Source organism: Protopterus annectens, chromosome 5.part0, assembly GCF_019279795.1.
Source record: "Protopterus annectens isolate FY-2018-M chromosome 5.part0, PAN1.0, whole genome shotgun sequence".
Taxonomy (NCBI): domain Eukaryota; kingdom Metazoa; phylum Chordata; order Ceratodontiformes; family Protopteridae; genus Protopterus; species Protopterus annectens.
In genome coordinates, this window is record NC_056735.1 from 376,963,398 (window position 1) to 376,989,311 (window position 25,914).

General features: G+C 36.8%; 1 protein-coding gene across 1 annotated transcript in view; it reads left to right on the forward strand.

Annotated features, from left to right (window-relative positions):
- The window catches only part of LOC122802163, a 1,241,087-nt gene that overhangs the window by 1,075,314 nt on the left and 139,859 nt on the right, over positions 1 to 25,914 (forward strand). The window contains exon 19 of the mRNA XM_044071837.1: positions 19,545 to 19,684. Within this exon, the coding sequence (XP_043927772.1) occupies positions 19,545 to 19,684 (140 nt within the window). The remainder of the gene's footprint in view (positions 1 to 19,544; positions 19,685 to 25,914) is intronic.

Below are 25,914 nucleotides of genomic sequence, written 5' to 3' on the forward strand. Positions count from 1 at the left end.
GTTCCCCACTAGCAATATTGATAAGAAGTGCAATGATGAAACAGGCAGTTTTCCCATCAGTGCTATGCATAGCAGTGCCTGTCATGCTGGGTGTTCCTATGTGATATTCAAGAGAAAGGAACATGGAATATGGAGTATAGAGCTCATGCTAAAATGTACAGCTGCTCTTAGATTGGGAAGAAGAATACAGAGCATGTGGAAATGTATGTAGCATGGAGACAGCAGCATTGAACTATAAAAGTATATATTGTGCCTTCTGGTCTGGAGGGAGGATCACTGAGCATACAGACATACAGAGAGATATCTGTGTTCTGGAGAGCATGCATACAAATCACATAATCATGTGTAGTTGTTTGTGACCTAGCTAAAGTATCACAGAGTTTGTAATCATGTATACCGCTATCTATGACATGAGTAAAAGGAGCACAAAGTTTATAATCATTTATACAGCTAGTTTGTGCTTGAACGCAAAGACACAGGCCATGAAATCGTCCATACTTGTTTCTATGACCTGTTGAGAGGAATATAGAGCATGTAATCATATGTGCAGCATAATGCATACATGTTTCTATGGACTGTTGAGAAGAATATAGAGTGTGTAGTCATATGTGCAGCTGTATGTGACTTATACAGAGGTGCATAAATCTTATAATCAGCTACTCAATTGTCTTTAGCCGAAAGACAGAGTCAGAAATTATGAATCATGCCTATATCAACCTTTGGCTTGATAGACAAACAGAGAATTTAATAATGTGTGCCGCTGTCTATGGAAGTGGAACAGACCCAAAGAATATGTAGTCCTTTATAAAGCTGTCTGAATCCTGAAAACAACTTCATAGAGTATGAATTCCCAGACTTAGTAAGCAAACTCTCCCTTGAGCAGTTGGTAAACAAACCTACTAGAGGGCACAGCATTCTTGACCCAGTTCTTAAAATATGACTGCCTCTTGTACTACTCCTCTGGTAATTCCTTCCCCACTGCAGTCTAACCACAAACTTGTGACCCTCTTTAACCTTCCAAAAGCCCTACGGCAAACCCCAGTGAATTTCAAGGTTATAAACACAACTTCAACTTAATCTATGATGCAATATACAAAAATCACTTTTGACTACACCACCCCTGACCTTGATGCAACGGCAGGTTTCACTAAGGAATTCTACATACAGTTAGATAATTGCATAGAGCTTCCAGTCCCTACTAGAATCAGGTATTATAGGAAATTCAAATATAAATCAACCTGATGGTCCACTATCATAAATAAACTCTACAACAAAAAGGAAACAGATTCAGTTTTATAGCTGATCTAAAACACCCCTTCTTAAGGAAAATATCAAAAGCATTACAAAAAAAACTGAAAACCACTAATCAGCCTGCTAGAGGAGCCCATAACCTTAGGTTAACTATGTTAGAAAACTAACACACAATAAATACTACATTGCTCTGAACTTATTCAAAATAACACCTCCTGTTCTGACCCAATAGACATCTCCAACATCCTTGCAAACAAATCCAGTGCCAGTTTCACCCCAATTCTTCTGAAAGCCATGAAATACCTGAATCTTTGACTACCCAATTATCTCTGAGGATCATTTACTGAAAATGCTCACCAAGACCAAAAATGTTTCTTCCATGGGAGCTAACAATATACCTGGTTGCCTAATAAATAGTATTACTCATGAACTTGCACACATTCATTAATCGGTTTAACCTATGTTTAGCTATTTTTTTTCAACCATGTTAAGAGGTGCACTGCAGTGGTGATGCTGCTTAATAAGGGTAGCCATACAACCATCCCTTGTATTCACAAACCTATCAGTCTTACAGGCCTTGTCTGCACAGTCATGTTTGTAACTGACCTCATTAATTGAGCTATCATGAATGCTTTTCAATTTGATCCCCAGTAGTTTGGCTTTATGAAAGGTAAATTCTAGTTACTGAATCTGGTAAACGTATTTAAAAAGGTGACTTAGTCCGTAGATGGTGATGATGTGGTACACACTGTGTATCTTGACCTGGACAAGATCTTTGATACCACCCCCATGCTGGTATCATATAGAAGCTAAATGCATTAAAAACTGATACATATGTGGTAAGATGGCTAGCAAGCTGTCTGAAAGATAGAACCCACACTATGTAAGTTATAGGACTCTCATCAGAATATGGGAATGTAACAGCAGTGTCCCTCTGGGCTCAGTGCAGGGACATCTCCTTTTTGGCCTTTGCTTCTTAGATCTCCAAGCAAAGAGCCAGGACCTCTGGCTAACAAAGTTTACAGATGATTGCAAACTGGGAGTTGCTGTTAAGTCATCTCCTGACACTTAAAACCTCTGCCATGAACTCTACCTGCTAAACCCTTGGTGTACTAAAAATGGACTCGAAAAAGTGCAGTATTGTCACTATTGGCAGACAACCTCTCCATTCATCATACCATACAGACAACGCACTGCTATAAAATGAAAATGTAGTCAGGGACCTAGGAACTTGGGTTGATAATTTGCTCTGTTTTTCACCATCATGTGATAATGGCCATCAGGAAATCCTTTTATTTAGCACAGGTAATTGCAAAAGGAATATCCTCAAGATCTGAAGAGGCAATGACTTACTTACACTCATGAATTGATTAGACCTTTAAAATTAATCTTACTAAACATATCAAGCAGTTAGAAATGCCCCAAAGGTTCCTAATAAAAAAAAAATCACAGACCTAAAGTCCCAAAGCTATCAAGAAAAAAACAAAAGCTCTATCCCATTATTCAGTGTCTTATAGGCTTTTGAGAGTAAATTTCTGTCTTGCCTACCAGAGGTGTAGCTGGCTCATCTAGTACCCAGGCCCATTCCTTGATATGGTGCCCCTCAACATTATTGAGGAGTTTCGAAAAAAAAGGTCTGTAATCTGGGGGCTTGAGCTCCTGAAATACAGGAGCCAACCAAACAACCAGGTCCAGTTTCTGCATCCCACTGCCTGGCCTTCCTCAGCTGAGGAGCAATTAAAAACAAGTCTGCAATCAGGTACCTACAGCTTCTGAAATACAGGAGCCAATCAAAGTTTGTTTCTATACCCTGCCCTGATCCTCCTTCCTCATATTTTAGTTAATAAAAACAAACAAATCTTTTTTTCTTTTAAACTTGCTACAGTTTATACTATGCACAGAGTGCTACAGAGATCAGGTTTTAGTTGAGAAAAAGAAGCAAATCTTTTTTTTTTCTTTTAAACTGCAGTAAATTACTTGCTACAAATGTAGCAAGCAGTTGATACAGTTTAGACCACACAGAGAAAGCTACAGCACTCAGGTTTGACTGCAAATGCAATACCAGCTTTTAAAAGCCAGTATTCACCAAAGAACAATTGGGATCAGATGACTTCTCATGCCCCCTAACACTTTGCAGCCAGGAGTGTTGCCTCCTTCGACTCACCCCACCCTAGCTATGCTACTGTTACTTATCACTGCATGGGAGACCTGGTTCTCTTGGACTTACTGTATCTCTACAAGTCCAATGGCTCCACCAGTACAGGAAACAGGCACATAACTCTTCAACAACAGATACATAAGGCACAGTGGAGGCAGAGGTTTATAGCTCAGCACCTGACAAGGTGTAAATAATTATATGACTAAATGGCCTTGGAATATCTATGAAGCTATGAAATGCAGTATAGTACTGCATGTGAAGGAACATGTAATCATGTATACAGCTGTCAGTGGTCTGGCTAATGAATCATAGTGTGTGTGATCACATATTTAACTATCTGGGAGCTGAAAATATAAAGACACTATGTACAATTGTATATACAGCAACTTATGTTATGAAGACAGCAATGCAAACATGTAATCATGTTTTCAACTTCATGTGCCGCAAACAGAATAACATAGAGCAACATAGATCTTGTTATTTTGTATATAGCTGTCAATCAGCAGTAGAGTGGATTGCAGAGTATGTAGAAAAACATGTAGCTGGATAGAAATGATTAGATTTCATTACATTGCTGTCTCACTCAATTGCAAAATGGTCGAAACGCAGTCAATTGAAATAAAAAGCATTTTATGCAGGAGGGCAAGCCCCCTGTACCACCCCACACTCCCTGTTAATTATATATGCTAACTCATAGATAGAAAAATAGTGGGGAATGGGCAAAGTCCCACTTCCGAGCTGTATAGCAATCCCACAAAAAAAAATGCCTGCATCCTGCAATAACCCAGTTTGACAAAACAATTCGCTATCCACCTAACTAAACATTCAGTGTAATGAACATACAGTGAAAGTCACTGAACACACACATATATGTACATAGCTATATGTGCATGCATTGAAGAGATAAAGACAGTATGCATAATTGTGTACACAACTATTTCTGGCATGAAGGACCACATATGCACCTTTCTGTGGCCAGACCAGAAAAACACAGAACATGTAGTCATGTGTTTGCCTGCTTGTGGTATGGACAGGCACAGAAAGTAAATAACAACTTGAATTTTGTTTATGGTTGTGTCTTGGGGAAAAAAAAACACAGAATCTGAAATCTTATATTCTGTTGTCTGAAATGTGGAGACAAGAACATAGAATACTAGTAATGCTTGCTGTTTTCTGAGATTTAGAAAAAGGAATGCAATAAAAGCAATGATGGATTGTGATAAGAACAGAGCAAAAGTAAACATTTTTAGAAAATGCTTCTACAGAAGTAGAATTCGCTACAGGGAAAAGTCAAGTCAATATCAGCACAAAATGCATGCTTGGGCAAATTTTACAGGTTAGCCTTAGGCTGTAACCACAAGAAGCACACTTGCTGTGTGTTCAGCTTGACAGACTGGATTAACCTCAATAAATATTCAGCTTTTCATGTGTAAGAAAGTTCCATATAATTGTCATTTTAGCCCTTATAAACATTGCTTCTGCGCTCAAAAACAACAGAAGTTTTCTTATGTTATCTTTTCAAATCCCTGAATGCTGGCCGTCACTTTACATGAAATCAGAATGAACTATAGTTTTAGGTCCTTTTTAGTGAAATATGATTGGCTGCTATAAATTTGGGGACTGCTTAATCTCTTCTAGTACATCTGATTGTTTTATTCACATATTAAGTCTCTGTGTCATAACAGTTCCCAAACTGTGCTTTTGCTACTACCATTTCCTTCATTTACCCTAACACCATTCTGCTTTCACTGTTACAATTCTTTTGCTTTTAAAATACATTAATTTCCGGTTTTCCACATATTAAATTCCCATTTGTGTTTACATTTCTTTGCATGTTGTCTGCACATATCTGCATTTTTTATCTTTGCAATCACTTTTTCTGCTACCTATGTCAACCATGCCATTGATAAGCATTGATGTGCTGGTTTTAGCAATAGCGTATGTCTAGGCATGAGTAATATAGGGTTTGCTCTCATTACCCATGCCCGAGCATGATGTACTGTTAAATTGCATAATGACAATAATTAAAAAAAAAATTTACCTTTTTAAAATAAATAGACTCCAGTGTCCCTCCATATGCATTGCATGTGTTAATCTTGAACTTTCCAACGATTGCACAGTACAAAGATTAAATGCAATTTTTGATGCTTGCTTTTCCTTCTGCACATCCATTTCCATCCTAAGAAATTCCTTGAGTGTGCAGTTGTTTCAGCAGTCACCGTGATGCTGAAACTGCAGGTAACTCAGCAGTTTAATCTTGAAATGTCCCAGCTCATTGGATTAGTATAGGAGCAGACAATGTCCTTACAGTTTTCAAACTTAACCTTTAGTAGCATATGTGGTACTAGTTTATGATGATGTATTTTTTTGTAGTAGAAGTCTGATTGTCAGTATTAAAAGATCCCAGTGATTAACCTAATCACAATCTGTAGCAGTTTGCAAGGGCTTGAGACTGACTGCAGTCAAGTATCTGGAGATCTGCTGGGATTCATATTAAGGAAAATTTTATAATTCTGTGTTACATTAATTCTTACAAATGTAAGTGATCATTTACAGTAGAAATTACAGTATGGTACTAGTTTTGTTGATATACAGGGAAGATGACAGCAGTGAAAAAAACTAAGGAATGTCAAGGGACTAGATATCTACCATTTCTTTATCATTACTAGCTAAACTCTAGCAGTAGCATGTGTCATGTGTTACCCTAAGACTGAAAGGAGATCAGCCAATAAGGCATTATGTTGCATGCACTTCCTACTACATCTGATCCTGAACCTGTTAGTTAAACTTCTTTTTGATTTATAATGGGCATACTGATTGCTTTACCCAATCATTGTGCACAATTCAGAGTATTAATGAGGCCTTATTGTACAATCAGCATTTTTATACAGAGCGTGACAAAAGAGGTCACTGCAACTGAAGTGTGACAACTGGTGGCACAGATGGGGTGCGACTTCCACCAGTGCCAACCAAATATGCAAGGAATGGTGGTATGTACTGTTGCCAAATATAAAGAAAAGGTCCTAGATGGCATCAGATGAATGCTGTATCAAGTCATACCACTGGTAACTGGCAGGTTAAAATAAAAATAAACTGCAAAGAAACTCAATAATCAATTTCATAAAATGCAACCTAGTCCCAGGAGCATACAGGGAATAAGCACTGCTATTCTGGGTATGAGCTATCAACATCCGTCCACAGAACAGGCTGCATACAGACCATATTCAAAGTTGAGTCTTTGCACCTCAGGCTCCTTTCTCACCACTCTGTAAACAATAGTATTTTCCAGTGCTTCTTACTTGAGGTAGTAACTACCTTTCACACAAGTTATTTTCACATACACATATACCCATTTCCCAGTGAAGGCGGGCAGAATTCAATTCTTTACAACTTTCTTCCTAGCATAGTAGTGCTGCCACAACCAGGGATCTCCAATTGCATCCTTCTCTTAAGTAAAATATGAAATCATACACATTCATAATTCCACTGGCTGCAAGCCCAAACAATCTAGCTTAGTGGAGACAAGACCCACTACAGCTTGTTAACCTGCAGTGATAAATGATAATCCTCCTCTCAGGTAATAGCTAGCAATGATACATATACAATAAATATCAGCCACAAGAGCTTAAATGTAAATAAATTAACTTTACTTAATAATGCAAATAGTGCAGTTACAAATTAAATATGCAAATGAATGAAAAACTGTATATAGGAAAACAAAATATCATTCAGTTAAACACAGAGGATATTTTAAAGAAAACCTGTATCTAATATAATTGCATACATCTGTTTGTCTTCAGCTTGCAGATCATTGAACTCTTTCCTGCTATAATTCCTAAACGGTAACAAAGAGAAGTTTGAAGTCAGCCAACTTACATGAAGGTTATCACCTCAATGTCTTCCAAGCAAACACATGGCAGAATAAAGACCAGGCTCAAATACTTATATACATTTAATGTCAGTTCTTTTTCCAGAACACATATTTCCTTTAGAAGAAAGCATTATATCACCTCTTTCTTAGTTTGGGTTTTCCACAGAAAAAAGTAACTAAACTAGTTCTGTCACCTTCATAGCACAAACGTTTAGTTACATCAACCCAGAGACAACAGAGAACAGCAATACACATGAAGTCAACATGCATCTCTTAAGTGCATACATTTTAATGACTGCTTTCTTCCTACAATTCTAGTCAGCTATGTCTTTGTAGTGGATTGGAATTATGTTTTATGATCTGCTAGTACAGATTATATTTCAGGCAGATTCAAGTGATTCCATTCATTTTATCCCCTTATACATTTACAAGAGAGAACCTCACAAAGATACATACATCTTTTAGATCAACTGTGTTAGTAGTAGAAAAATAAGATGGAGAGAAGAAGAAAAATACACATCATTTTTAAATCTGTTTCCCTGAGCTTCGCATCAGCCATGGCACCACACACCTTTGAAATTTAGCCATAATTTCAAATGCAGTTTCTGAAGTCTGAGATAATATTCAGAAGAACAAAGACAGTTAAAGAAACATACAAATTAATGAATGCACTCATAACTGTTAGAGTATGAAATTTGGACAAAACCAAAAACAATGGGGGAGAGGAAGACAGAGCCAAAGATAGAGGGAAAATGTATTGCTCTTATAAACTTACAAAGTTGCTAGAATAACAGATTTTGTTTTAATGTGCATTTCTGAAGGATATGAAGTCGGAAACTCAAATGTCTGTCATTAATTTATTACTTCAGGCCTCAATGAATTGCCAGAAAACCATAACTTTTGTGAGGAATAGACCAGAAACTATGAGGCAAAAATCTGGATATTCTCTGAAAATCTGGACAGTTGAGAGGTATGGATGCACTTTTGTCTCACTTCCTTCCTAGAAGAAGAAAATATATACCTCAAGACATCTTCTAATCTCTCAGATTCTATTATTACATGTCATCAGCAGAACTTATTTTAGTGTTTTTTTACATCAAACATCTTCTAAAACTAAAAGGACTAATATTTGCACATTGAAACTTCTCCTAGTGTCCCTCTGTCAGCTGGAGCTTACCGCAATTGTTTATTCAGATTGTCTTTATTTTGGATTATGACATTATTCCCCTAATCTACAGCAAAAAAATGATGAGGAAGCCAGAATATTAAAAAAGAAATGTGTAAGAACAGTGTTCCTCAATAGACTGCCATCCTGTGCAGGATTAGTCTTGTGTAAAATGAGCCATACTCAGATAAAGAAAATAATCAAAGATATTATTAATTATTACTTTTTTTTAAATATGTCAATGTTGGTTTGCACTGGCATAATTTATCACTATATTTATATGTACAAACACACATGCATGCACACACACAAACACACACACACACCTACAAATACATGTATATATATATATATATATATATATATATGCATGTGTGTGTGTGTGTGTATATAAACATTTTGCATTCTTAGAAAGTATGCCTAATCATATCATTTCATTCTCTAATCCAAAGTTTTATATTACTTCAGCCTTACAGAAGTCTTATAAGGAGAAAGTAAAAATAATCCACCAAGGAAGAACCATACTGTAGGCATTTTCTTTCTTATAATTTCAAAGTAATAGTTTCTTACTATGTTATTACTATGTTAATATATTTTCATGTGCTCTATATTTCTTAATAATTATAACTTCCAATAATTATCCATAATGCTTCATAAATAATATCTATTCTTTATTTTTCTCAAATTTATTCATACCAAATACGCCATGTGGTTCACTATTACAAAACCAACTCTGCCACTCCAAATAACACCACCCATTGAGCAGATTTAAACTGTTCCCTTTAACAGCAAAAAAAAAAAAAAAAGATTACTTCATCTCCCAACCCCTCATGTAATGGACATCCCATATACAAAGTAATTTTACTCAGTAATATAGACTTACTTAGATACAATTTTTTTTCATAAAGGTCAACATATATGCCTTTAACATCTGTAAAATAGTATTTAACTCGAATAAAATTCTGTTCCACTCTGCTGTATTAGCCCTTCTAAAGTTTGGACTTTGTTTGTTTGTGTCTTTCGGCTTTTCCCGGTTAGGGGTTGCCACAGTGGAATTCCGGTCTGCTAATGATTGGTAGTTGATTTTTACATGCCAAGTTACCAGCCCTGATGCACAACCTTCAACGAAGGTACGCCCATTCACGCATGTCCCCACGCAGAAGACGCTCTAGCTGAGAATCGAACCGGACAGCGTCTTACTGTGAGGCAACAATGCTACCGCAGCAAGTTTGGACTTAATACATCTATATTTTTGAGTAAAACTAATCCCTTCTTATTTCACTACTCCTCAAACCCTTATAGTTCTCAGTATTTGCCCCAATCTGACCTTCCTTAATACATCTTTTAATATATCTACCACTAAACCTAACACTGTCGTCTTACAGTATCAACAGCATGTATATGCATAAATCACAATATTTGGCAGTCTACCCCTATTGATAGCTTCTTTCTTCCATCTCTTACTCAAAGCTTTCAAGTTTGTTAAACTTCTGGGGAACTGAAAAGCATTTGTCTCACTTCATGTCATTAATCTATGGAAGGACTCTGAGGGGAGGTGATAAAGAAGGAAAGAAGTAACAATAAGTAAAACTATTTCTGTTTTTAACTGTATTTCTATGAAACTTTTCACAATATAAATTGCATATTTTATAGTAAAGTATTTTTAGTTGTTCTTGTATGTGATAAAATTACTAAAGTAAACAGATGCCTTTTTTCCTCTTCTCTTTCCTTCTTTTTGGTATTAAGAAATGTAGACATTACAGTGCAAAAAGAGAAGAAAACCTAGACAAAGCTTCTTTAAGTCAGTAGACTGTAATCTTGAGTTGCTGAGGTGGGAGTGCAGTATAAACTACACAGATCATAATATATGTACAGCTGATATGTTTTTTCTTAGCTTTACATAAGTGAATGTCTGGATTAAAACTCTTAGCTTAATCTAATAACAAATTTTAAACTGAAACAAGTAAATATGACACTACAGAATATAATGAAAAGTTAGCAATAAATGTTTCATCTTGTCTTTCAAGACTACTTTTTTCTTTTTCTATGTTTCCTTGGAAAATTTATATAAAGTAGAGAAGTGGAGGACATAAAGAAAAAGCACAAATAGAAATATTTGTGGAATACTTAAATATGCCAAGATTACAGGTAGATAAGGCTCAACAATTAACAGTTAAGACAGGAAGAGAGATGATAAAAATGGTGATGTATAATCAATCTACAGGAAAGTCTCCAGGAATAGATGGCATTCTGGTAGATGTGAAGAATGTGTGAAGAAGAAGACCTGGAAGATTTTGTTTAACAGTATTTAAAAAAAGAGAGTCACCAACATCCTGGAAAAAATGTGGTGGCTGTAATACCTAAAGACAGTAAAAACCCATCTGATACAGCTTCATATAGTTTCATAGGTTCATCGGTGATTACTAGGCTAATGGCACAAGAGGCTTTACAAGACTAGCCAATAATACCCAGGATATGACAATATTATATCTTAATTTCCCAGGTATGGGATGGGGTGGAATCAAGATAGTGGGACTTTGGGTGTTGGAGCCCTGAGTCATTTTACAGATTGCCTCTGTCCATAAGGAACATGGGCTGTACCACAGGAGTGAATTTAAGTTCCCCATCCGTTTATCCAGATTCTTTTTTAAGATAATGAGGGATGGACTTTGTTTTACAAGAAGGGAAATTTATTCCATGGAGGAGGTAGCCTTTGGGATATGAATCTTTCTCTTCAGCAAGTTCTGTTAGTCACAAATAATGCTCAAGTCCATGGAACCCATAACCCTCATATCATGTTTTTTTTCAAATATGTAACATTTTCATTAAGGCTGGATCAGAGAATGCCTTTTAGGTCACACTTAAGTCACCTCTCAATAAACAATATGAAACAGAGTAAATGGATAGAGCTTTTAGTCGATCCACATAAGGCATGTGTCATGTTTTGCATTTTTCAGTGAGAAGCCTCTGGGCTGCTCCAGTTTGTGTAAGTGCCTGGTTAGATACATGCAGAAGGAAGCATTGTACTCAATTATAGGCCTGATGAGGGCTGAGCACAATGGCACTATGACTTCCTTTGACTTTGATGTCATGCTTTTACTTTCAAGTTGAGCCACACAGAAGGATTTCCTCACTACCATAGCTTCCTGGTGGTCAAAGTTTAGGTTACTGTCTATCTCATTTCCTAGGTTACTCACCACTGGGTCTACTTTTAGAGGTGTGCTATCAGTATTATAATTTGTGGGGATATCTGATTTACTGAAGGGTATGATTACACATTTTTTAGCATTTACTCTCAGACCATGGTTTTGGCACAAGTCATTTGTCATTCTTAGGCCTGTTTGTAGGATGACAACATCATTCAGGGATTTTATGATTGCTCCCAGCTTGCAGTCGCCAGTGAACTTGGTGAGCCAGAGGCCCCCAATATTGGTCCCAGTGCTGAGCCCTGTGGGGCACCACTAGTAACAGATTTATTATCAGAAGTGGATTCACCTGTCTGGACAACGTGTCTGATCAGTGAGCTGGTTTGCTATCCACCTGACAATGTAGGAATTTATGCCTAATGCAGTAAGTTTTTCTATGATTCCCCAAGTGGGATATATGCCCATTTCAATTTTAAACCATAATTATAAAGTGTTTATATCTATAATGGCTAAAAAAATGGCAAAGCGATGCCAAAGTTGATACATATAGACCAATGTTGTTTTGTTGAGGGGAGGCAAACATTTGCAAGATAAATAGAGCAATGGTGATCCAGATGGAGGCAGAATGTAAGAAAATACCACTGTTATTGGTGGGTCTTAATGCAGAGAAAGCATTTGATAGAGTAAGCAGGGATTTTATGAGTCTGGCAATGGAATCATTTGCATTTCCTGTTACACTAATACAGTTAATTATATGAGGGATCAGAGGCAAAAATCAAAGTGGGAGGGTTCCTCTCTGATAATCTGTGTCTGAACAGAGGAACCTGACAGGGGTGTCCTCTTTCCCCTTTGCTATTTATGTTATATTTAGAAGCATTGGCAAAGAAAATAAGGAACTCAGAAATTCAAGGATATAATTGGTATGGTGTTCTAGAAACGTTCCCTCTATTTGCATATGATATTATTCTGTACCTGACAGAACCAAAAAAGGACATCACAGTGTTGTGGAATATTCTGAGACTGTTAAAGTTTTTTTTTCTGGATATAAAATTAATGAAGATAAAACAAAGGTTATAAACTATGTATCCATACATGAACTGGTTCAGCAATACCCATATTTATGGGGATATGACAAAATGATGTATTTAGTAGTATGGATTAAAAGGATTCTGTTATGCAACTAATGATATGAGGGAAGAGACTAAAAAGATAACACTAAAACAGAGAGACTGGAAACTCTTGTCTATGGATATGGATAGCAAATACAAGCAGTAAATGTTTTTGTCCATTTAATTATATACACAGATCAGGCATGGTTCTATCAACCAGAAGAGAAGGCGTGGATAGTAATTAACAAACAATTGAATGATTTTATTTGGGAGGGGAAGATGGCAAGAGTCTAGTGGGAGAAGTTCATCCTCCCAGCAGAACAAGGAGGTTTAGGATTACCGATTTGAAAGGATATTTTAGAGCTACACAATTAAGGTTCTTATATATAACACAAGCAGAAAGCTATAATTCAATGTAGAAAGGGATGATGATGAAGGTGTGTGGGGGGTAATTCAAGAAATAAGGAAAGAGTCTGATTTTGGACACAGATCCTTAAGTAAAATAACAACAGTCAAAATATTATAGTCATAAAGTAGCAGAAAGTATACTAAGAACTAAGCCAACATGGGAATGGAAAAAAGACGATTCTGCCTATAGGGATGACTGCAACAAAGGATACAGAGACTAGACAAGAAGGGACTGGAATTTGCTGGAAGAAGCTGGCAAAGGAAACAAGGTACTGGGAGCAAATAATTAGAGAGGGAAAGGTAACAGAACTGGAAGAGGCCAAGAAGTTATTTGGATTACAGGCCTTCCCTATCAGCGATTGATATCAGAGTATAAACAAAGAAAAAGACATGGGAATCCTAAATGAAAGACCTGCACTGGTTGAGTTTTTAACTGAATCTAGAACAGAAGCTGCTGTTAAAAATGGATAATTAATAAAGCATATAAAACAATACACAATAATTATAGGACTCAATCAGAAGAGATCAGAAAAAATTCAGAAGAGAGATTAGATATGCAATTCACAAAGAAACAGTGGGAGGACATATATATATATATATATATATAGTTCCCAAATGTACAACAAAATAGAGAAAATTTAGGATTTTTGCCTGGATGTGTTTGCATGGCACTTTTATACCCCAAGCAGACTCCAAAGAATGTTTCCTCAGGTAGAAGGCAAATGTTGGAGGTGTAATGGGGAAGAAAAGAGGTACCTGAGCGCATATGTTCTCAGAGGCTAATGAGATGGTAGACTTAAATTCTTTACAGAGTACTCTGTCAGAAATACTAGCTTTGCAAATGGGTGTAACTAATTATATGAATTGCCTAGATATAGTAAGGCTTTGTTAAGTTCAATACTGGCTGCCAAAAATTCAATTACTAGAAAATGGAAATAAAAATTTCAACTAGCTATATTTGAAAGAGTGAATATTGTAACAGAGATAAAAGAACAAGAAGTGGGATCTTTAGAAAAGGGTACACTTAAATTACATGGAAAAAATGCAGAGCATGGAAATAATACATGCAGAAAAATGTTTTGGAAGAGAAATGAGGTTTAAGAGAATGCAGGGATTGAACAAGTTATGTAATGTTTTGATTATATGACATATCTCAGTATATATGATGTATAACATTTGTAAATGTGAACTTGGTAACATGGTCTGATTACTTTTATATAAATGTAAGCTTGTCTATGTCACAAGTGATAGTTCAGTAAAAGTGTTTACATTTTTTTTTCTCACTTGCTCATTTGGCTCAGCATATTTTCCCTTCCTTCCAGCTCCTTTAGTGACATCAGGATACCCAGTTGTCTAAGTTGTCACTCTGACAAGTTTATGTGACTGATACGTTTACCTGAGATCTGGCCTTCCAAAATTCATTCTTCCTATCTTGCTGCATCATCTTAATTTGTTTTTCTTTGTACAGTTCAGTAGTTATTTCCTCTATCACCTTTGACCAAAGAATAATGGTGGAAGGCTTAGGTTTGCCACACCTTTCTAGTAAGACTGTATTATCTTGTCCAACAAGCACCAGTTCTGTCACCACAACTAGTATATTCACTTTCTATCAAATCCCACCTCTTCAACAGATCAGTGGTGTGAAGTCCTTAGTATGATCTTCTTCTTCTTTCGGCTTTTCCTGGTTAGTGGTCACCACAGTGGATCACCTGTCTGCTCATCATCGGCAGTGGAGTTTTACGGTGTCGAGTTGCCAGCCCAGCACCCAACTTTCCACAGAAGGCACACACACACGCACTCACACCTACGGCCAATTTAGAGTGTCCAATCCACCTAGAGCATGTCTTTGGGATGTGAGAGGAAACCGGAGCACCCGGAGGAAACCCACACGAACACAGGGGGAACATACAGACTCTGCACAGAAGGCACCCCAGCCGAGGATCGAACCAGAGAACCTCTTGCTGTGAGGCCACAACGCAAACCGCTGCACCACCGTGGCCACCCAAGTCCTTAGTATGATCTAGGTGATTCAAATTCAATTAATGGCTTAGGTGTTTCATGGTACTGGCAGCAAGGACGGGAGTGGACATCCTTGGGGAAGAGACTATCCTGGACATCTCTATGCTAGGGGACAGGCAAAGACCAGTGCTCAGAGAGATGTTGTCAGGCTAGGGGAGGGGTGGAAGGGGAAAGCAGGACTGGTTGCTCCTATGGGCCCAGGAACATAATATATGCTCAATCAAGTCCCTGTTGTCCACCCAGCCTGATGATGTTGTCATCCAGTAGAGGGTGGGGCTCAGGGCAAGAGATAAACCCACACAAGCCACAGTATGATAGTCCCTGTTTACACTTCTTGATCTACTTATTTGACAAACTACCCTGTGCAAGGAAAAGGGCAACACCAGGCTAAGCTGCTCTCCCAGCAGGTAGATATGGTTTGTGGGAATCAGGAATATAGGGGCATGCAGGACATGAAGTCAGCAGCAGTGGGCAAAAATAAACAAACAAAAAAGTTCCCCTTCTCCTCTCTATCTTCAAAGTTAGCTGCTGCTGACATGTCGTAATCACCCATCATGTAATGAATAGAGGTATTTTATTAAAATCTTGCAAATTTACATTCATGAACAGGCTATAAGCCTAGTGGTACTAACCTGGTTGACAAAGTATAAACAATCAAATAAGTAATTAAATACATCTACTCTCCAGAGGAGGCTATTGTTATATGGGACTGACATAAGTCATCTTTTGTTTTGGAGGCAAATTATCATGAATGTTAACTAGGATCTAGAACAGAACCAGAAGGTGGGGGAGATGAGGCTGATGACTCTATCTATAACAACATCAGAGTCTGTTACTGTGTTTATAGCCACCATTGTCACAGTGTGATATGGAAAACACATATTAAAGAGAAGTGTTATCACAACAGAATACTTCCTACATGTTTTTCTAGTGTGTGGATCTGATTAGAGGTTTAGCATGCAGCAACATTATAAACATTCACTTCTGAGCCATCCTGATAATTCCTGAAATGCTGGTGTCATTACAAAATGAAAGACAAAAGCAGCATAAATCAAACAACCTAGATGTTGGTTATGCAACCTTGTTTAACTGATGTGTAAAACTGGCATAGTCTGAATTATGAATGTAATACACATATGACCACATAACCATATAGTAGTATTTATTCATATCAGTAATATGTTCAGTTCTTCACTTGAATGTGAGTATAATTATCTGCTCCTTTTGAATAGTCAGCTTGATATTAAGCTTTGCCAACAGAAGACAATAATGTACAAGAAATGGCAAAATACACAAAACCTACCTTTCACACATCTTTTTCTGTACAAGTATTGTACAGCTGTTAGACTGCAATCAGTGTTATGTCAACACATAAACTTTCATAATGCTTAGTCCATTTTACCCTGGAGTTCACTACCCAACTCAGTTAATAAGCACTGGGACAGTAAAGGAATGAAAAAGCAGATGACTTGAATGTTTATGCTCCAGGATCTCAGTCAATGAGTTTTAGTTGTGATAATTCCTGGCAGAAATCCAAGGTAGGTCAGCTAATGCCATTAGTAGAACATAAAATAGCTGTAGTCTAGTTGTGAGAACTGTAGATATATGGATTTGTTGTCAGTAGCTACGCATCATCTTTAATCTAATTAGTAAATCATTTCACTTAAATTCACTGTCAGTGCACATGGGTATATAAGGAGACTTTGAAATTTTTCAAAAGCAGCCTTTCAGGTGAAACAAGTATAATTCAGAATATTTTAATGAACTGCATTAAAGAATGACCTGGAAAAGTGACTTTGTATAAAGCTATAATTCTCAACCTCTAAGCAGGAAAAAGTCTGGGCAAAGCCAAATATTTTGGGGAGACAAAAGCCCAAAATCAGGAACAATTATTAAATATTGCTTTTATGTTAGAAAGCTGCTAGAATAACAGGTTTTGCATTAGCATGCATGTTCTGAAGACTATGAAGTCAGACATTCAAATATGTGTCACTATTTAGAAACTTCAATTTTCAATGAATTGCCAGAAAACCACAAGTTTTATGAGGAACAGGACAAAAACTTGAGGTGAAAATCTAGGCATTCTGTGAAAATCTGGACAGTTAAGAGGTATGTATAAAGTGATGCATTTAGATTTTAAATAAAAATCATAATCAATTGTGCTTTCTGTTGTGACCTAAAAAGTAATGCTTATTGCTTATTCACTGCTCCCCCCAGATATTTCCCCACCGACCCTCTCTGTCCTACTAATGCACTTCCACTTCTGCCATTCTTTCTGGACTCTAGTTGCCATATGACTATTAGATGTGTCTCCCCATCCTTTCCTTAGGAAAACATAATAATAGCATTAGTTCAGTCAAGTATTGTCACATATGGTTGGTGGGATCAAGAGTTCTTTCCAGGAGATAAGCGTTCATCAAATGTCAGATGTTGATGTATTTCACTTGACAAGGCAGCTTTCTTGGCTGTACATATACACTCTCTGTCTTATCTCATTACCACCAACATTTTATCTGTCACTTCCCTTAATTAATGGACAGCAGATTTCCAGTTACTGTTAAAGGTCAGTGTCACACCTTCTCGGATCATTTACTTACCATAACATCAGTAATTATGCTTTCAGCCACTCATTCTGCCATGCAATAGCCCACGTATTCATAGTAGGCCCTCCTGTACTAAGTTCTATAATAAAAGAATGCAAGAAAAACCCAGCCAAGTTAGAGTTTTCACTGTGTGATACTTTAAACCTCCTATAATGGATGTTCATGGGATATCTGCAAATAACCCCTTAAAGGCATCAAGTATTCCAGCTACATGGCTTATGAATGTCCATGACTTTTTTTTTACTTTTAAGTGTTTATTATTACATTCAGGCCAATAAAACCAAACCCCACCAGCTGTGGGCATGCATGTTTTGCCCTTTTTATTGATCTCTGTTGCTCAAGACACATACAGACACTGTACTTGTGGGACAGTGGGTCAGCATCTTTTTACCCAAATGTAATCAGACTGAAGCTAAGCATACAGTACTGGCAGTAAAGTGTTACACTGCCACAGGAGGATGTGTATCATGGGGAAAAATGCAATTGTTTTATTATTTTATTAAAAGCTTAAAGCAAGATATAAATTTTCCAACATTAAAGACTGACATTTAAATCTGTACTAATACTCTAATGATAAATTACAAACCAGAAATATCAAAATCTGGCTCAAGCAGTAGTCATCATTGCACTAATTTTCAAGCATTTTTGAGTCTATATGTCAAAACAATTTAAAGTTTAACGTTTCAGGCAATTATGTTAGAATGTATGTTCTGCATGCCACGCACCTTTTCAAAATAATTCTTTGGTAAACAAAGCGGGCCCTTAAACATCATATCCCATCTCCGGAGAATTACTAGGAGGAGGGAAGACGAGCACAAGGTTGTAACAATGCAACCTAACTTGAAGAAGCCTGGAGTCTCGATTGTATCCGGGCATATTAACACCGAAAGCTCTCGTGCAGAGGCTTTTCTTTTTCCAACATTCTGCGTGTTTCTTTTTTGAAAAATCTGTTCTGCAGCACCATTACAATAGTTTTGGGTAGCGCTGTTTGGCACTGTATATTTTGACGGGTCACACTACATGGTGTAAATTTAAAATGTATATAATACAATATTTCTGCTTTTTTATGCCATTCCATCAAGCTTACTATTACCCAGTTCTGTGCTGCCTGCATTTTGTTGTTATTTAAATTGGAAAACAGCTCAGTTTGACTCAAAAATCAAACTGTCTACTTTATTTTGAAAATCTTCTTCATCTTTATGCCTTCAAACATTATCCAGTAAATATTTATTTAGACAGAACTTTTTGTTGTGCTGTATTAATATTGCATATCTTAGAAACATAAATCTAGCCTTGCTTCCTTAAGCATTAACCATTTCAAATTCTGGGACCCACCAGAGCGAGTCCCAAAACAAAGAGACTGAATGGCTGAAAACTTAGATTTAAATATACGGAGTCCAAGATGGCCATTTCTTAGAATATTCACTTTTCTCTGAGATATGGCAGTTTTGGAGTTAACATATAAGTTCATGAGGGGGGGGCCTACAAAAAACAAGTTTAAAGGAGAAGACTGATTATCAAGATTCACTCTTCTCCTACATTTCCAATCTTTTTTCTTTTTTCAGCATGTCAGCACTCAGCATTACAATTGCCTGTATTTCAGTCTGTTGGTTAATTTTCCCTATTTTGAACTTATTTGCTGAGCATGTATTTCAAAAGAGTTTTGTTAAAATTGCTATAATAAAATCAGTATGCCTATGTTTGTTCATATTTTCATTAAAAAAACTCGGTGATTCGTCAAGTTAATTAAGGTTGATGTGTACCGCATTTGGTATTTTATATTAAATTTCACACACACATATGTTCATTTGCAGCATTTTGGTGAACCCACAGTTGAGTTATTCTCCCTGGATTCTTATGAAGGAAGAAGTCTTCATGTGGAAGCAGCTGTGAATTCTCTTCTTAGCGAGGTGCATCATTTTCATACTCGATCCCTGTGGGTGAAGTGCGGACTGTAAGTATAAAGCTGGACTGCATTACTAATTTATTTGTTAACCAGGAAGATGAGCTGATCCAAAACAATACTTTTCAAACATGATTTGACAAAAGATAGACAAACAAATGCTTATATGCAAAAAAAGTTAGAGCAGAAAATTCTTAGGCATATGTAACTAAACAAATTGAACCAAGACCTCACTTGTCACTCACTGTTAGTCCATACTATACATAAAAGCTGCATCAAACAGTCAATATCATACAAAAACATTAAAATACTGCTAGCAGCAATAATCAAGACCTCATGTGTAATAACATATCAGTGCTGTGAATGCATAACAGCTAATAAAGCAACAAATAAGACTGCAATATACTGTGAAAAAGCATAACATCATTTGGTAGTAATAATACAATACAGTATAATATGGGACAACTTGAGAGAAAGGATAGTAATGACATCGATCAGATAAGTCCCTACTGCAGAATTCAAAAGAGCTCACCGTGGTGTATGTGAAAAGGATAGAGTAATTCCTTAAGTAGGCTGGATCCTGCTGTGGAAGTCCAGGGAACCAAATACACTGTATGGAAGGCAGAAAATATTTATAGAAGTCTGCACTGGACTCTGTATGAGCAAAATCAGTTAATCTACTTAAACATTCACACTTTGCATTCAGTTTCAGAGTACACTTGATACGTTTTTGCTATCTTCTATAACTTATCTAATTGACTCTCACAGACTAAAGGAAGGGGATGTCATTACTGCAGCCAGGAAGGAGAATTTTCTTTTTAGAAGGGGATTTTTAAGTTATAAAAGGATTGACTGACCCTAACTGGGGGCTAAGTATGCAAATCACCTCATGCACTTAAGACCACAAAGCTCCTGTTCCAGCCTATCTACCTTCTTCATTGCAGATACTAAAGCGGCATGCACATAGCTGCAGAATCACCTTCCAGTCTCTAGTAGAGGGTGGCTAGCTGTAAAAATGCCTCACATTCTCCCCCACAAAGCAAGAGGGCTGGCTCAGGGCTGCTAAGTCCTACCTCTCCCCCAAATGGATCTTCATCACTTGAGTCCATAGTTGAATTCAGGTCACTAGTGACACAATCAGTGTCACTGTGACATAGGGCTCACTTGCTTTTACATGTTTTTGTAGCATTTTTGTTATACCATTAAACGTGACAAAGTGCTACCACAGCTAGTAATGTTGTTTCTCAGCTCTGGGGAACTTGCAGTCCTTCACTGTGGACAGAGCTTGCATATTTGTCCTATTCCATATGGATTTTCTCCAGGTACTTTGGCTTCCTTCCATATCCCACAGACATGGTGCTTAGGTTGATTGGTTACCCTAACTGTCCATCAATTCCTGTTGTTGAACTTTAGACTGCTATAAAGAAGCTTTTAGATGAGTGGCACTTATCTGGTTAACAAACAAACAAAAAAAAAAAAAAAAAAAAAGAATTGCTTGTTTTCCTCTGGTCAGGTTATAGCTATTGTCTTGTATAACATATTCACAGACTTCACCTAAAATTCACTGGCATGTGAATGTATAAACAGGTGTTTTGAAATTACTAAGAAACTGATGTTGGTTTAGGCAACAATGCTGTCTATATAATCAAAATTGTTGTTCTTCATCATACCTTACCATGGTATGCATACAATGTGGCATAACTTGTTCTAAGTTTACTTTTAGGAACATTTCACATTAAACAAAGAAGTTCTACTCATGAGCAGTTGACTAAAATGCAGCCATTCCTCTTGTTTAAATAATGCAACCCTAAGCACCACTGCACTGCAGATCAGTAAGGAGTATGTTGGTTATACTGCATGAGAACAATTACTTACTCTTGCTGATGACTGCATATTGTCCTTAAATAGCTACATTGTAACAAATGTATTCTTTGCACTGTTTGTATAACAACACAATTTGTTAGATGAAGAATATCAACCAGTAAAACTTTTTTATATCCTTGGTAACAGCAAACTGAATTGGTCACTGTACTCTTCATTTTTTCTCACCAATATTTCAGATGTTATAGTTTCACCCAGGAGAAACAAACCAAAATGTGAGAATCTGTCATTTTTATTTACTATGTGAAATAATGAACAGCAATGCAGACAAGAAAGCACTCCTGTGCAATAGCAGCTCTGTATTCAAAGACATTCATTATGATAAATCCAGGCTCCCAGCATGGACCTGAAGCCCATTAAAAGTTCACTCACCATGTATGCCTTCTGCCCTGATTTGTTTAACTTTGTTTAGCAAGAAATGCATTATTTAAGCAATAACCGACGACGTTGTGTGGTATATTGAAGATTTACCCATGATTGGCATGGTTTAATCATGAGGGCTAAACCCGAGTGATTAAATAAAGCCAACCGTGGGTACATTTCAATATATCACAACCAGAGAGTAGGTTATTGCTATTATACAATGACATAATTTAAGAAAAAAATACTTACTTTTCATAAATACTGTCTTTGTATAATGGTGCATTACTGTTCTTCCGCCAGTGGTGGTATACTACTCCCTTCTGTTGATGTACTGTGCATGCGTATGGGACTTGCATTCCTATGCATACCCAGTACATCAATGATTTGAAATGGAAGCAACGGAGAAAAGAAAGTCTCCGTTGCTCCATTTATTTCTTTCTTTTATTTTTTTTATTTATTAAAAAAAAAAAGGTTTTGGACACTTTATACCCATGGAAAAAAGTACGGGTGACCGGACCGTTTTCCGTTGGCATATTGTGGGATTTACAATGGTCATGCTGGCCAATCAGCGTGCATGTTTTGGAATATTAATGGGGGGTCATTGTATAATTAGTTGCTTTACTTACTTTGGTGGAGGGGGGTAAGAGGACTTGGTAGCAGGGACTGCCTTTCATCTTCAAATCCATGATCTAGTAGCATCAGAAATAATATGCTGGGGAAATTAATACAAAAAAAGTATAGAAATTTTAAAATATTCATCTAATTCCCAGAGAAGCAAAGTAATTAATGTGCTACACTCAAAAATTAAAGTCAGTACCACCTTTCCTGCACTATCACAAGGTCAGAAAAAAAATAAAAATGTCTGTTAACATTAAAAGAAAAAATAATGTGAGTAAGATACTCAAAAATATCTTTCTTCAAAGGGAAGTCACTTTGACAAAGGGACTAACTGTTATGACCAGGGTATCAAATAAGACAATAAAAGATTAGTTGAAACAAGCTGAAAGGTTCAAATAAAAATTTTAATTTTGCTGCAAGTTATTCCTTTACAATACATATAGACTGCTTCATGGGACAAACACTGTATAATAGCTGTTAGAAGTGTATGCAGTTGTAAGCCTGAAGGTCAACAGGCAATATATTCCACACTTTAGAGCCTTGCATGTTAAAGGCCTTGTTTACATTTCAGAAGGTTTGCTGAAGAATATGCCAGGATTACTGGTTGAAAAAGGAAGTGCAATGTGTCCTAGCTGAAGTCCAGATAGATAATGAACATCTTAATGATGAATAAGACCTTAAGTATGACAACTTAAATATGAAACTGCATTTTGGAAATACAGCCCTTAGGTTTAGTTTACAGGAGCCCAACTAGCCTTAGACTGTCATAATGGTGTTCTCTCTAGTCTAGAGGGCATGAGCCAGAAACCTTTAGATTTTAAGAGACTACTGCACCCTGCTTGTACTTTTATACAGCTTGGTGGAAGATGATTCTGCAACATATTTAGTGGTAGGTAGGAGAATATCTTTCCTCAGTATACAATGTGATTCTACAGTGAGGAAAACTAAGCTTTAGTGACAGAGCCCAAGAGGGTGTTAACTTATTTCTTTGTTCATTGCAACCATATGGTTTACAGAAACTGAGGAAAAGATCAAGCTAGATATATAATATTTATAGGATTCAACAGTTAATTGTTAGCATGAGTAGGAATCCATGGTTTAACATTCTGGGTCTTGCAACTCTGCCAAGCACCATGGCTTTTTGAAAATCAGCTGTGAAGTAAGGCAAAATAATGCACATAACAGCTGATAGCCCCAAAGGAATAGTTCATCCTTCAGATGGCTATATCATCAACACAAAGCAAAATATGAAGGGGCAGATTTGCAAGGAGACAATGATAATGAATAAAGACAAGAAATAGCTCCCCCCACAGAGAATATCATTGTTAAGTGATTTGGAAGCTCTGTTTGTCAAGGATAGTTGGTCAGTGCTTTAATTACATTTGAACTTAAAAGATCACCAGTATCCTGACATCAGACTTATAGGAAAGCAAGAAGGTGAGCATTCTGTTTTCCTTACATTCTCCTAATTCTCTGAATTTTCACATACTTAGAGTTGGGGTGTGTGTGTGTGTGTGTGTGTGTGTGTGTGTGTGTGTGTGTGTGTGTGTGTGTGTGTGTGTGTGTGTGTGTGTGTGTGTCTGTATATATATATGTATATACAGTTGGAGGTACGGGGCTTGCCTTGTATGTATGCTTATGTATAGTTTGAAGGTGTGGTGCTTGCCTTGTATATATGTGTATATATAGTTTGGAGGTGTGGGGCTTGCCTTGTATGCATGTGTATATATAGTTGGAGGTACAGGGCTTGCCTTGCATGCATGTGTATATATATCTGGAGCATTTCTCCATGGGCCTCCTCTGAAAATTGGCTCGTTCCAAGTCAGACTTTCCCGGTAAACAAATGTTAAATAAAATAAAATAAATAAAATAATAAAATAAAATATAGTTTGAAGGTGTGGGACTTGCCTTGCATGTATGTGTATATATAGTTTTGGAGGTGTGGGGCTTCCCTTGTATGTATGTGTATATATAGTTTTGGAGGTGTGGGGCTTGCCTTGTATATATGTGTATATATAGTTTGGAGGTGTGGGGCTTGCCTTGTATATATCTGTATATATAGTTTGGAGGTGTGGGGCTTGCCTTGTATGTATGTATGTGTATATGTAGTTTGGGGGTGTGGGCCTTGCCTACATGTCTTGGGGGCAGGAGGGCTTGTACACTACAAAAATATGTTTTTTTTTGTGTTTTGCAGCCTTGGGAATGTCACTGTTTTGACTAGTGACCACCCAAGTTTTAAATGTTTTGAGTTTCAATAATAACATCAATTAAATATGATGAGATTATTTATAGTGGACTCAAGTGGTAAAAATAGCAAAAACATTTGAATGTTTTTGTTCTACAGCAGCTCTAAAGGTAAAGATCTTCTTTTCACTTCCAACTATGACTAAAGTTACAACTCTACAAGGAGCCAACTCCCCAAACACAACTTGTCAGAAATCAGTTCAATGAAAATATATCTGTTTTTTTTTCAGGGAGTAATCTCTCTTGCACCCCCATGTGAGGGTCAAGCCCCCGATCTTATATGTACCAATTCCACAGTCACACAAACATGAAGAAGGGGGACATTTCCCAAAAGAAAGGAATCACTGCCAGGGCCTACTTAAAAACTGTACTGTTCGTGATTTCTTGTAGAAGACAGTGATGGGCGAGTTTAGTTTCATCAAGTTATGCTTGGTTAGTTGGTTCCAAATGGAGTTTGATCTCAATGAGCTGTAAAGTAGTTCTTGCTTACTAAACCTAATCATGAATCCTGAAGTTTTATCACAAAATCAAATTATAAAAGCAAATTTCAAACCATTACTAATATGTTAAGAACCCTAAATGGTACACCAAATTTATAAACAAGTTATGGAGCAATATTTCAACTTTATAATGATACTAATTTAAAAATCTGAAATGTTGAGCTTAGTTTTATAATTCTGAGGAAGTATTAATCATTTTATATTTCCCATCTTTTTTTGCAATTTCCTTTATGGCCCATTGTATAAGCAACATTTAGTTCATCCACATATGAAGTTTTGCATGATGTCAGGCAACTCCCTTCTAGACAGTCTATTGTAAGATACTTACAGAAGCCTGAAAGTGATGACTATTCAAATAGTTATTATTCAGCATCTGTCAAGGCATAACTTTTCATTTGCAGCATTCATCTATGCTTTCTTTTGAAATGATGTGATATGTAGTCACATGCATTTCTCCAAAGCCAAGTAAATATGAAATACTGTATATATTCTTAACTAAGAAATGTTATCTCAGAAATGATCAAAGGATCAACTTGATGTCACATTTCTATTAGTAAGGGGGGAGGAATAATATCTCTCCTGAATATGGAGACTAATGTATAATACATATTCAAGGGCTGTGCTGCAGGTCTTTTGAGGGAGGATTTGCTGTTAGTTGTCTTCTGCACGCTCCAA